This window comes from Python bivittatus, unplaced genomic scaffold, assembly GCF_059951505.1.
Source record: "Python bivittatus isolate LINGU-HERP-01145 unplaced genomic scaffold, Pbiv_v1 ctg000840_np1212, whole genome shotgun sequence".
NCBI lineage: Eukaryota > Metazoa > Chordata > Lepidosauria > Squamata > Pythonidae > Python > Python bivittatus.
Genome location: NW_028277113.1, coordinates 44,345,963 through 44,358,580, shown reverse-complemented (window position 1 = coordinate 44,358,580; position 12,618 = coordinate 44,345,963). Strand labels below are relative to the sequence as shown.

Sequence of the window (12,618 nt, the reverse complement as noted above, 5' to 3'; positions counted from 1 at the left end):
ATAAAAATGTATACCAAAACCTCAGTTTTTGTTATTTGTCGGCTTCTACATGATTATGAAATGATACCATCAAAACAAAGATGGTTGAAGATATTAATGAAGTAATGAAGCTTGCATTACGGAGTTGTTGCTGTTTGCATTGTTGAGTCCCTAAGAAAAATCAGGATATTGCAAGGAGGTGAAATTGAAAATTGGTTAACATCTGGCAAAACCTACCTGATCCTGAAAGATCTAGCAAAAGGGGCAGCCCCAGGCAACTACAGGCCAATTACCTGTTTGCCAAAAACTTGCTAACTGGTGTGGTAGCTGATGCAGACTCACTATCACCACTACTATTCCTCATTGCATTGATTCCTTTGTCGTCAACACTGAACAAGTCAGGCCATGGCTATCAAGCATCAAAAACATCTGCCAGTTTATGCCACCTCCTTTACATGGACAATCTGAAGTTGTATGGAAAAACATCACCTGAAATGGAATCGTGGCTCAACACTGTCCAAATATACAGCCAAGATATTGCAATGGAGGCTGGACTGGACAAATGTGCCATCCTGACCATCAGCAAGGAAAATTAGTGAAAAATGAAGGAATCAAGATGCCCAATGGAAATAACATTAAGAGTTTGGATGAAGAAGATCACTATAAATACCTGGGCTTCATTAGGGCTGACAAAATCAAGCACACTGAAGTCAAGAAGAAAGTTGCAATAGTGGACTGTACTCAAGCTGAGCTAAAAGCCCTGGATAAGAAGACCAGAAAAATAATGACAGTGAATCATGCCCTTCATCCACGCAGCAACGTTGGCAGACTCTACTTACGAAGGAGCATACTGTAGGTGGGCGTGGAATGTTACAAGTATACCAGACAGTTGAAGGATAAAAAAGGACATTGGAAGAATATCTGAAGGACAGTCTGTCTGAGCCTCTTCCAAATGTTATCTGTCTGTTGGACTTAACTATATATTTTGCTTCTTGTCGCCTTGACAGTGGAGCTGGCATAACGGTATCAAGCAGACCTTGCTTACTGCCTACACCAGGCGCTTCAAGGGTGTAAAGGTCTGCATGGGAGAGGATAGGCTGTCATTGAAACCAAGCAAAACAAAGTTGCTGTAGTACTTCCAAACATGCCTATTTACTTTTGGTCATATGCCATGGATGGGTAGGTATAAGACAGAGGGAGAGAGAGACAGATGGAGATGCAATCATCGTTTTAATTACAGCATGAAAACAATATCCATATTTATCATTCTGAAAAAAAACCCCACAAGATTTCAGAATGTTACATAACATGATTCATTGCATAGTCTCTGAAAGCAAGGTATATACATTTCAAAAGAATTGAAACATTCCACTTAGGATCTACATATGGATATGAATTACGGCAGGAAAATGCATTCCTCGATAAGAACATATGTAAAGACTAGGCATCTTTTTCATTTTTATCAAATCGCTCCAATAAAGCTCTTAATATATTTCCAGGACGTTTCTGGTATTTGTCTCGAAGATTTTCAATGGCAATCTTTGTCTGTCAAATACAGAAGAGGACAGCAGTATCAAGTTAAAGTCACAGATGTATTGGTAATGGAAGAAGATCATCTCATCAAGACACACTACTCAGTGAATATATTCTCAGCTGCAGAGGCCCGGGAGGCCTGTTTAAATGTTGCAAATCAAGATGAAGCTCACAGTGGGAGCAGCAGTCAGGGGCCTTGCCTTCTGCCATCCCAACCTGCGAGGTTGCGCTGAAAGCCCTTTCAGACTCCTGGTTGCCCTGTTGACCTGCATTGACTCTTGAAAAGGGTTGTGTATTATTTCAACGGAACTGGCCTTCCAGTAACTTAGCTTCATTGCTCTGTTCTGGGACTGTCGAGAATTAGTATGGCCTTCTTGTGTGTGACACTCCTTTAAAACCTAGTGTGGTATTTCCTCTGTCTCTTCTCAAGAGGTAAACACACTGCACTTAATAGGATTTAAGATGCCAGGTTCCTGACCATCCTGTTATTCTTCTCAAACCCATTCCAGTTTGCCTGACTCATTCTTAAATTGTGATGCCCAATACTGAACACTGAATTTGGAGCAGGCCTAGAAAATTAGAACTGAATGGAAATATTTAGTCCTCTAACTTGAAATCGTATTTGTCTTTTTTGCAGCCATGACAGACTGCTTCAGCGTGTGGTCAGCCACAATGTCAAGACATTTTCCACTCCTACGGTATTAGACATGTATCCCTGTGGCAACATATATTCCTTCCCATACCTGTGGGTCTCAAATCAGAATAAGTGACTATGTTCTTAGAATTAGCACTATTTCTCATATTCTGGATGTAAATCAGAACCTCTTGTAGTATTAGTTACAAGGTAAAAACATGTGCATGTCACACTAATTTTTATAGCTGCAAAAGTGTTTTGGTGAAAGAATGGCCCTGGATTGCCAATGGATGGTACTCATTCCGAATTACAAGAATAGGGTGTTATGGAAATGTCGCAATAAATTTCAGCCCATTTTGCTAATGTGCTGCAATTATTTTGAATTTCTTCTGTCTTTGACGGGATGACATGCAATTGTGAAAAACATTAGTTACAATCTTATACAATTGTTTGTCAACTGCAAACTGGATAAGCAATCCTGCACCACCCCATTCAACAGATTCATGAAGAAATCCTCATGAGTGTCTCTTGATGAAGCTTTTCATTCCAGTGTGGATTCACCTAATCCAGCCCACTAGCTTGAGAATATTATGGGTTTCTTTGTCAAATGTTCTCCTGAGAGTGAGACTTACTATATTCAGAGAATTTCTATCACCTACAAGACATAAACCACCCATAAAATAGGATACTGTTAATCTGCCAGGACCTCTTGACATATCCATGCTTTTTCACTGCATTTCTTCCAAATTGCTTAGAGATTTATAACTTTATGATCTGCTTCAGACTCTTCCCACTTATTTATCTCAGACTGACTTATTCAGATAATCCTTTTCCTTCTTTTTCTGGAGAGAGTTGTAGAATTTTCTCTTCTCCAATCAACTAACGCTTTACTCATTTCTCAGTGAACATAACATCCAAATACTGACATTTAGCAGATATTATGTTGAACAAATGGAAATATATTTAGGAGTGGTGTGCCTGAAGGGGAGGCCAATGGCGAAAGAAGCACTGTCCTTTTGTGATTTGATGTCACACAAATGCAGTAAAGGGACGCAATTGGCAGAGTGATGGCAAAGCATCAGATTCTGTGGCTACTTGTGACATTATGTTTGGAGGGGAGGTTGGGAGGACAGGAGAGAGGTAGAGAAATGTAGAGCATCTGGAGAGATTTATAAAATTTGTTTTCCCAAATTATTCCTCCAACTGAACTGCATTTTCATTCCCCAATATATGTATGCACCCCAGTACACACATATCCATTCAAAACTTCAAAAGCATTTTTTTTCCAACAAGCAGGCTATGGATTTGTTAGGAAAGTTGTTTTGATTACAGCAATTTTTAAAGAGTACAATAATTTTTGTGTGCTATTATTCAGATTCTTAGTTAAGTGAATTCCTTTTCTTATTTCATGATTATCAATAATAAATCCGTTGAGAGGGAATTTAGACGCACACATTGTCTAAAATATATAAAATGGCTATCAGTTCTGACTGTGCCACCAAACTAAAATGTTCTGCAGAAAAGCTTAATATATTTAAAAGTTTGCTTTTGGCGATAAGTTTCCTTACTTTTTCAGCCAGCTCCTTAGCAGTAATGTTTGGGTCATACGGGATGGGTTCTCCAATATAGGTGCGGAGTTTGACTGGAAACCCGCCATATATTGGGAGGACAAAGACTGGTAAATGTTCATGTAGCCATTTTGAGAGCCCTGTTGAGGAAATGAAACAAAATGGAAGGCAACATTAATTCAGAAGGTTGTGGAAATCTCTATTTTTTTTTAAAAAAGTTATATTGGATCCAGATACTGGAGAAATGAATTATGATGTAAACTTCTGCAGTCCACTTCAGAGTCATAGAATGTAATTTTGAGAGTGGAATATTTTGCTATGATACTAAGAGGGAAACAAAAGACAGTGAAATAAGATTGAAATTAAACCTGAAAGACCTTTTAACATTGGCAGTTCATACAAGGTTGCTAGAAATAACAGAAACATTGTTCCACAGTAAATTGAGTAATATACATGGAGTGATTAGAGTGCCTTATTTTTTACAGGACAGTTGTCAAAAGATTTGCAGTCTGACCAATGCCACTATAGACCAGACCAGACCAGAACAATACTTTCATTTTAACACTCTACTGCTGCTGACATAGTCTAGGACTGCATTTGCATGTTTGCAGCTGCTTCACACTCTGGGCTTATGTTCACCTGTGATCTCCCAGGACACCCAGATGGAATTTGCATGCACTGCTATCTAGTATGGTCTCCTCTACATTCTATACTCATGACTTTGATTTTCCTATTTAAATGTAGAACTTCACATTCATGTCTATTAAAATTTGTCTTGCTGTTTTAGTGGGCAGAGTGCCAACTTGAGACTGTTCTGTAAGTGTTTCCACACATGTGCACACATACACAACTGACAAAAAATCCATTCTTTTCTAAAAGGCGGATTTGATTAATTGCATATGTACCATCAAGTTGGTGTTGACCCTTGGCGATCACATAAATAGATTTTCTCCATGACAATCTTTCCTTAACCTGGTCTTTCAGGTCTTTCCACCATGGACCATTGCCACTGTAACTGAGTCAAACCACTTTTCTGCTGGTTATCCCCTTCTTTTCGTTCCTTCTACCTTTCCCAGCATTACTGGGGAAACATTCCTAGGTCTTCTCATGAGGTGTCCAAAGTAGGATAATTTGAGCCTGGTCATTTGTGCCTCGAGAGAGAACTCTGGGTTGATTTGTTTGATGATTAATTAGTTTGTTTTGTTGGTGGTCCACTGCATTCTCAGCAGTCTCCTTCAATAATCAAGTGTAAAAGTGCCAGTACTCTTTCCATCCTGCTTCTTCAAAGTCCAAAAGCTAGAAACTGGCTGCTTTTCCCCTAAATATTGCCAGTATCACTGTCTAGGCAACTGATATGCAGTTACCCAGGCAAACTTTCCCTCCTGCTTGTTAAAGACAAGAACAACATTTGCCCTCCTCCAGTCTTCTGGTGCTACACTTGTGCTCCATGATTTCTCAAAGTTCCCAGAAAGGGACTCTAAGATGTAATCTGCAAGCTCTTTGCATTTGTTCTCCTCAGGTCCACTGGAAGCAAAGTAGAAATTGAGCTCTGCCCAGTTCCTGTCACCTGCTGCTCTCCAAGAAGCAGGCCCATCCATTCCTTCCTGGTACAGAACGGGTTTTAAGCAGAATCAGCAGGGCCAGGAAAGTGGAGGGAAAAGAAGGTGTCTTCCTCCTGCAATCAACTTGCTAGCTGCCCTTTGGGGATGTGGAAAATGCTGTTTTGGTGTTAATATGGAAGAAATATTAATTGCCCAGCCACTTAGTCCCTAAGGGAGAGGACAATCTTTCCTTTCTCTTCAGGCCATGAAATCATTTGCCTCATCTGCACAACTGATTTCGACATATTTACTTGATACAACTTTGAGCAACGTCATCTCTCCTGAGCCACAGAAATTTCTGAAGGATATTAAAGGATTTGAAAAATAATGGTTCTGGTAGTTTGTATTAGATTTTACTATTATGATAAAAATTCTTAGCAGTAGTAGTAATAGTAATAATAGTAATAATAATAAAATATTGTTGAGGGTTACGTAATGAATTATACTGGAAGGAATATAGAAAATGAAGCTCACGTGTCTTTCCAACTGTCCTGTATGCTTCGCGGATATTTTGTGTAAACATAGGGATGATTTGTTATAGAGAGAGAGAGAGAGAGAAACAAAGAGTTAAAAACTGATAGGAATTGGGAAAGCATTTTGGTTTAGGCTGGAAGTTTTGAGGAAAACTAACTCCAGCCAAATTTGCAATATGGAAATTTGGTTATAGTTCCACGCTCTTCTAGAATAAATGCCAGTGTCAAATACTATTAGGATACGTACTACTGTATTCTGAAACACATACAACTTGTTGACAACAGGATTTTCTTCACAGAATCTAGGTGGTACATAGTGTAGAAACAGCATTAAAACAATTACAACTCCATAAACAAATATCGGGTAGAAAAATACCAATCAACCATTTTCCATGGGTTGGGATCACAAAGCGCCTTGGATCCTGGACTGTGTGAAAAGCCAGGTTTTTACAGCTTTTCTAAAGGATGGTAAGGTTGGGCCAGACAAACCTCCAAGGGGATGGTATTTCAGAGGGCAACAGAGAGAGCACAGCTTCGGGATCCTAAAGAGTGGCACTGTTTAATCGCTGTTTTGGCCTTAAAGGACAAGCAGAAGGGCAATTCTTCTAATCTATCTAGGGCTTTTTAGGGGACAAGAAGGACCTTGAGTTGCACCCAGAAGCCCCTGTGCAGCTCCCAAACAGAGGGGTGACAGTGGTATGTCAAGGTGCTTGTTTAGCCCCATTCTTTGGCCTCCAAGTGGTCATCATGGGCAGCCTCATGCAGAGCACCTGAGAGTACACTACTCCACATAATCAGTAACGTGCATTTACGTGTCTGCTCTTTGTGCATGATCCTTGGCATGACCACTTACCACTTTGCTTTTTAAAGCCACTTGAGCAAATCCCGTACGGGTACCCCACTCCAGATTGTAGTTTTCATCACTAAAATTCATTTCTCTCACTCCACCAGGGGCTATTGCTACTAACTCGCCTTTCTTCAGAATCTCAACGCACTCTGCTTGCTTGCCTTCTATGCAACCTGATACATCAAAACACGTTTTTAAACCTGTAGAAAAAAAGAATAGAAGAAAGGAAAACATTTCATACAAATGTTAATCTTAGCAAAATATATTATTCCGCAATCATCATTCTGGAGGTATTGCCTTTTTATCCTTTGATAATAGGGCAGCTTTCCACTCTGCCTTTTTCAAGTGTTCCTCTGCTTTTAAGCAGTTTTCTGGAATACTCAAATAATTACAATATAGCCAGGTGTGTGGCTAATTTTCAACTCACCCAGGGCTAAAAAGGTCTCACTGTCCCTCACCACCAGGACGACCCACTCAACTGGGAGAGCTTAGGGCAAATGTTGGAGTTATTGGTTTCACTGGAACTGACAGCTAATGCCTCCTTTTCCCACCTTCCATCTGGGATTTAGGAGCAAGGCAAAATGAAGGATACCCCTTACCTTTTCTGTTAATTGAAAAAAGCAAAACAACATACAAGTTTCAGCTCAGTAACAGGGAGTCAGTCTGAAGAGGGGTGCACTTTCTGAGATATGTTACCAGATTATAATCCATGAGGTGTAAAATATATGTTTCAGGGACTACTCCCTTTATGACACTTCACAGAATCTTTTGGATTCAGAGAGTCCAAACAAACAAGGAACAGAGATGAAAACTTATAAAAACTAGAGTAAGACCTAAAGGTAATGGAAACATTTTGCTGCAAAAGGGTTGCACCCCACTGGCCACATATCACATATGTGAGCAGAGATGGGGCAGTGGGAAGTTGTTTTTTTTTTAAAATCCTGTATATACTGACAGATAAGCCCATCCATGGATAAGCTGACCCTCAAATTTTTAACATCTTTTGTTCCTGCTAAACATTCAGCTCCTGTGGTGGATTCAGTAGAGAGGAAGGTTCTCAGGAAGGAGGGGAGCATTCCAGAGAGACAAGAGACAACCCAGTCTGAAGCAGGAGTGTTGGAAGTGTAAGGGGTTTAGAATAACCACTCCCTAGAATCTCCCAGGGGCTATCCACTAGTTGCAATAGCATAGATCGACTCTGGCAAGATTCTTCTACATGGTAGAAGCAATTAAAGAACTGAATTTGGATGAACTGTTTCTCTGTTGTTCTTGGATTGGGCCTGACATCAATCTTGCCAGACTCAATCTGTATTACTGCAACTAGTGGATATACCCGGGGAGATAACCCTTCACCACAGAAGCTTGTTTTCCAAGAACATTGCAACTTGGTTTGCTACGGGTGATCAACCTGTCTCAAAATACCAAAAGAACTAGGAAGTGCTTCCATGGGGGAAGAGCTGTAGCCAGGGGGACAGTCCGGTAAGAGGCAGTTTAGCCTGCAGCAAGAATGTGGGAATGGCAAATGTCTCAGAAGGGATCCTCCCTAGTTTGTTAGGCTGTAAAGCTGACAGGGGAGAAATGTACTTTCAGATTTGCAAGATTCGGTTGATGTAAGCTCGCAGGAAAGTAGAATTCGCTCATCTGGGCATGCTTCCTGTCTGGATTACGTCGCAAGGCTGACAGCATAAGGCCTAGCTTATCACTTTGCTCTTCTATCCTCTCCTGCTGCCTAGTGATAATTAACAGCAAACCTAAACCTCCACAACTTGCAGCTTGCCTGACTCTGGTGTCCCAGGCTGGGCAAAAGGTTGCTCCAGACAATGAAAACGTTTTGTCCTATATTGGCTGGATGCTCCCATGCAAAGAGGCCAACATGTTCACCAGTTATGCTTCTTTTGCCTGACTAAGTGAAGGAACAAACCTTCCTTGGAGAAGCATAATTTATACTCCTATTGTTTTCCAAGATGGCTTCCACATAGCAAGTTCACCACAAAAGTTATTGCCCTTTGCCAAGAATGCAATAAGTCCAGGACACAAAAGTTTCCTGTTCTGGGTTTCCTGTACAATCCAAGAAATTTGGTCACACTTTTGAACTCACCTGTTTTGCAGTTGTCCATTTCTGTGGCCGGTACTATGATCAAAAGTTCAATCTTTACACAGTGGCTTCCAGGAAGAAAGAGCACCTTAGCGATTTGTCAGTCATGAAGCTGGAAACCTTGGGGTTGACCAGGTGACATGCCTAGGCTACATCTGCCTGGAATGATGAATGCAGCTCACCAGGGTTGAAATAATAGACCTCCAGAGTGGGAGATAACAAATTAAAGCTAGCGGGTTACAGCTGGTTGTCTGGATCACTAGTTGGAAACACCTAATGCTCTCTTTAAAACATCTTGAATCCTGTTTTGAACCAGGTTCATTGTTAGACCCTGGCATCACACTAGAGAATTGAATTTTAGAAATATTGGGGGTATTTTGCAATGCTCTCATTATAAATATAAAGTTAGAATGCTTTACCTGGTACTGAAAAAAAGATCCAATGAAGGACAGTATGAACTGTTCTCCCAGTTGTTGCATAGAGTTTAGTTGCAAAGAGGGGAAAATCTATAACAACAGCTCCATGGTAAAAAATAATCAACCCTGGTCCTTCGGGGAGCTGCTCCATACCAATGACCTCATAACCTGAAAAGAGCAGATTAATTCTTTTTATCCATGTTACATGGAGATAAAAGAAGTCCACTTAGAAAAGAGGAAAACATATATAGTACAGAAGACGTAATGTAGCCTTCTCCACAAGGCAGTTCCCAGATAGTTTGTGACACCACCTACCAGGAGTCACAAGCAGCATGACCACAATCTCTCTGAAAGTCCTAGGAATTGTGCTCTAAATATCCCAGGCAGGTCAAGATAGCCAATCTGGTGATTCTTGGGGTTTCTATCAGTAGTAATATGAGTAGTGAACATTGCCAAGCATGGCCACGAGCTCCAATTTGAGCCTCCACCATCATGAAAAGTGAGGTGAAACTTCTTGACTTCTTCTAGCATGCTGCTTGGGGGGCTTTTATCCAGCAACCTTATCCATTTTGGGGAAAGGACAACAGGGAGCTCTCCTGGCTGGTTACTGTGACTGGTTTGTACAGCACTTTCCCAATAAAGTCACTGTCAGAATCCTCGCAAGATTTTATAGTAGATTCTTATATGCCTAGTTTAGAAATTGCTTTTTACATGCTGCGGTTCTGCCATTGTAAAAGGGGTGGGGGGAGAGAAGGAATGAGAAACCGTTAAAAGCAGATGGCTCCTTATCACAAGCACTGGAACGTGCAAGGTCGTACCAGAGAGGGAATCAGAAGACCAAGAACTAAGGGTGGTGGGGCGGGGGGTAAGGTAAGAAAAACAACTTTTGGCGCGCTTATGCTCAGTCTTAGCAATGCTAATGGAACTGTACACTTATTTTCAATAAATGAACTTTCTTTTGAATCAATATTGGTTGCAAGGAAAGTTGCTGGAATTGGGATCAACAGGTGGCAGCTCGTTACATTTTGCGAGGACTCCCAGTGAAGACTTCTACCGGGGAGCTTCCCCTGTGGGGAGTCCAAAGCCTCATATTGACCGGGACCCAGCGAGCAACGGGATGGCTGACGATGTCATTGAGGAAGAAGAAGAGAGGCCAGTTCCTCCTCCATTAGAAGTGAATGTCATTACCCAGGAGGAGCTGGTGCAATCATTGCACCAAGCCCGAGCGGGGGCGAGGGCAATGGCGACAAAGGGACGAGGCCCTTCGATGAAAGACCGCATGGGAAAATTGGAAGGGAAGATGCGGTCCCTATCCGATGATATGCGAGCGTTAAAGGCAGCGGTAGATCAACTGCTTGGAGGGGGATTTATGCTTCCTACGCGAGAGTCAGCGGCTACACCGGGAGGAACACTGGCAGCTCGTTACAGTCACTCAGATTGAATATCTCTTGACTTTTCACCAGCAGAGTCTAAAGTGGTGACTGTGGTGCTATCTTGCAATAGTCTCTGGGATTCATTTTGGACTTCGATGAAGTGGAGAGATTGCTCTCTGTTTGGTCATTAGCCACCTGAGAAGTTGAGCTGTGCAGCTCCTGACTCCTATGCATGATATTTGTGTGTGTGTTTGTGTGTGTGTGAGTGATGGGCTGGTCCTCTGAGGTACTCAGTGCCTCACTGTGGGAAGGAGTAGTATTTGTAGTCTTGAAGAGGCTGAGGTGTGCCTCTTCCATAAGAGCTGACCAGGCATTCTTGACAACTATATCCCAGTCCCTAACTTATTTTTTAAAGGTACAGTAGGTTATTGAGATTGTGATTTTTGGCAGCTCAGAATACTTAGTTGGAAGATAATATGAACTCTTTTCAGTCAGGGTTCAGGCCTGGGTATCAGATGGTTGGTCTTGTGGATGACCTTTGTCAGGAGTTGTAAGGGGGTAGTACATCCCCCCTCCAAACTTCTTTTAGACCCCCTGGTGGCCTTTATTAACATAGAACATGGTATCCATCTGGTCCACTGCAATGGTTGAAGATTCAACTCCTTCCATTCTAAATGATCAATTCAAGTCAGTGGGTCATGAGAGAAAGAACAGCCTGGCAGCCCTTCCTTTATTAATTCCAACTGACCCCCAATTTCTGTGTCCTGGGAAAAACTGTTAGACTGCCCTGAAGTGTTGAGGAGTACACTCCTTTTTAGGGGCAGCACCTATCTAATGAAATACCCTCCCTTTGGAAGACAGGCTTGGCCCACATTTCTTCCATTTAAAATTGCTAAAAATGGAAGGGTTTCAGAGGGCTTATGTGACCAATAGAGTGCCTTGTTTGATTGATTACCTGTAGTTTATTACGATTCTTGTAGGTTCATTGGTTTGTATATATATCCCGAACGTTTTAATAGGAAGTCTTTTTGGTGAATGTTCTGAATTAATTGATTGTGGCGAGTATAAATTTGATGAAAATATAAAAAGAGCACTGCTTCTCTATGCTCCCCCCCCCCCCCCCCCGGCATACTGTTTTGTCAAGAGTTCCTCCCAAAGAACAAAACAATGTTGTTGTCTGGGAAAGATAGTGGTGGTTGGGGTGCAACATAAAGGAAGCTGAAATTTTAACCTTTCATACAGGCTGAGTTGTCATTCTACACAAGCAGGGCATTCATTTTGTTGCAGAGACCATATTAATATTTTAGGTCTCACATGGCACATTGTTTTACAAAAGTAGTGGCCAATCTGTGGGTCATACAGAAATGGAGACTCTGGCTGGAAAACACTGTCTGCCTTCCTGGGTATCTTTTGACATTTTAAGGAATTCCTCACTTACCATGCCATAGTTTTCCATATAAACCCCAAAGTTTTGCTGCCATTTCCTTTGGTTTGTTCCATAACTCATTAGAAGAGTCTGCAGGTAGGTTATACTTTTTCTTGCAAATATATAAAAAAAATGCAGAACTATGAAAACCAAACAAATGGATTAAACATCCAGAACCGAATAGTAGAGAAACTACTAATAATAACAGCAGGGGATGAAGTACAGAGCTGACAGATGCTTCCGTGTAACCAAAGCCAATCCAGTCCTTTAGCATGCGAGGAAACCATGTCATATGTTCATGCTCAGAAGTATCCAACATGGTAGCTTTCATTTCATTCATGTGGGAGAAACAGAAAAAAGAGAGAAAACAAGAATCATTATTTATTTCATGGGAGGGAGGTGATGTACTTATCACCTTGTCTTATGAACACAGACAAGTTCATCATCATCACTTTAAAGTAAAAATTAAATTCGTCATTTTAACCCATTTTAATGCACTCATTTTTTCTCATGAGATTTCACTGAATCTTCCCCCTCTTTCTTATAAACACAAACAGACCACATTTCTTTGCATTGCTTCCTTGAATTATATAGGGCTGCCAATAAATTTGCACCCTTGTTCTCATGCCATCAAAATATAAATCCAGTTCTGCTGAGCAATATGAAGTAGACT

General features: G+C 41.1%; 1 protein-coding gene across 1 annotated transcript; it reads right to left on the bottom strand.

Annotated features, from left to right (window-relative positions):
* Nucleotides 1-1,419: 1,419 nt before the first annotated feature.
* LOC103056526 (DGAT1/2-independent enzyme synthesizing storage lipids-like) lies at nt 1,420-12,285 on the bottom strand. The gene is made up of 6 exons (XM_088130918.1): nt 11,958-12,285; nt 9,150-9,314; nt 6,643-6,835; nt 5,790-5,851; nt 3,715-3,854; nt 1,420-1,524 (listed from the first exon to the last, which is right to left on the bottom strand). Exons 1-6 carry the CDS (start codon nt 12,283-12,285, stop codon nt 1,420-1,422), a joined length of 993 nt encoding a protein of 330 aa, XP_087987044.1.
* Between the last annotated feature and the right edge of the window lie 333 nt (nt 12,286-12,618).

Excerpts from the sequence above, each read along its gene's own strand:
- LOC103056526 (XM_088130918.1), bottom strand. The coding sequence starts at position 12,285 with ATGAATGAAATGAAAGCTACCATGTTGGATACTTCTGAGCATGAACAT. Across the intron at positions 6,836-9,149 it reads GATCTTTTTTTCAGTACCAG|GTTTAAAAACGTGTTTTGAT; the intron begins GTAAAGCATTCT and ends TTTTTTCTACAG. Across the intron at positions 1,525-3,714 it reads CTAAGGAGCTGGCTGAAAAA|ACAAAGATTGCCATTGAAAA; the intron begins GTAAGGAAACTT and ends TGTATTTGACAG.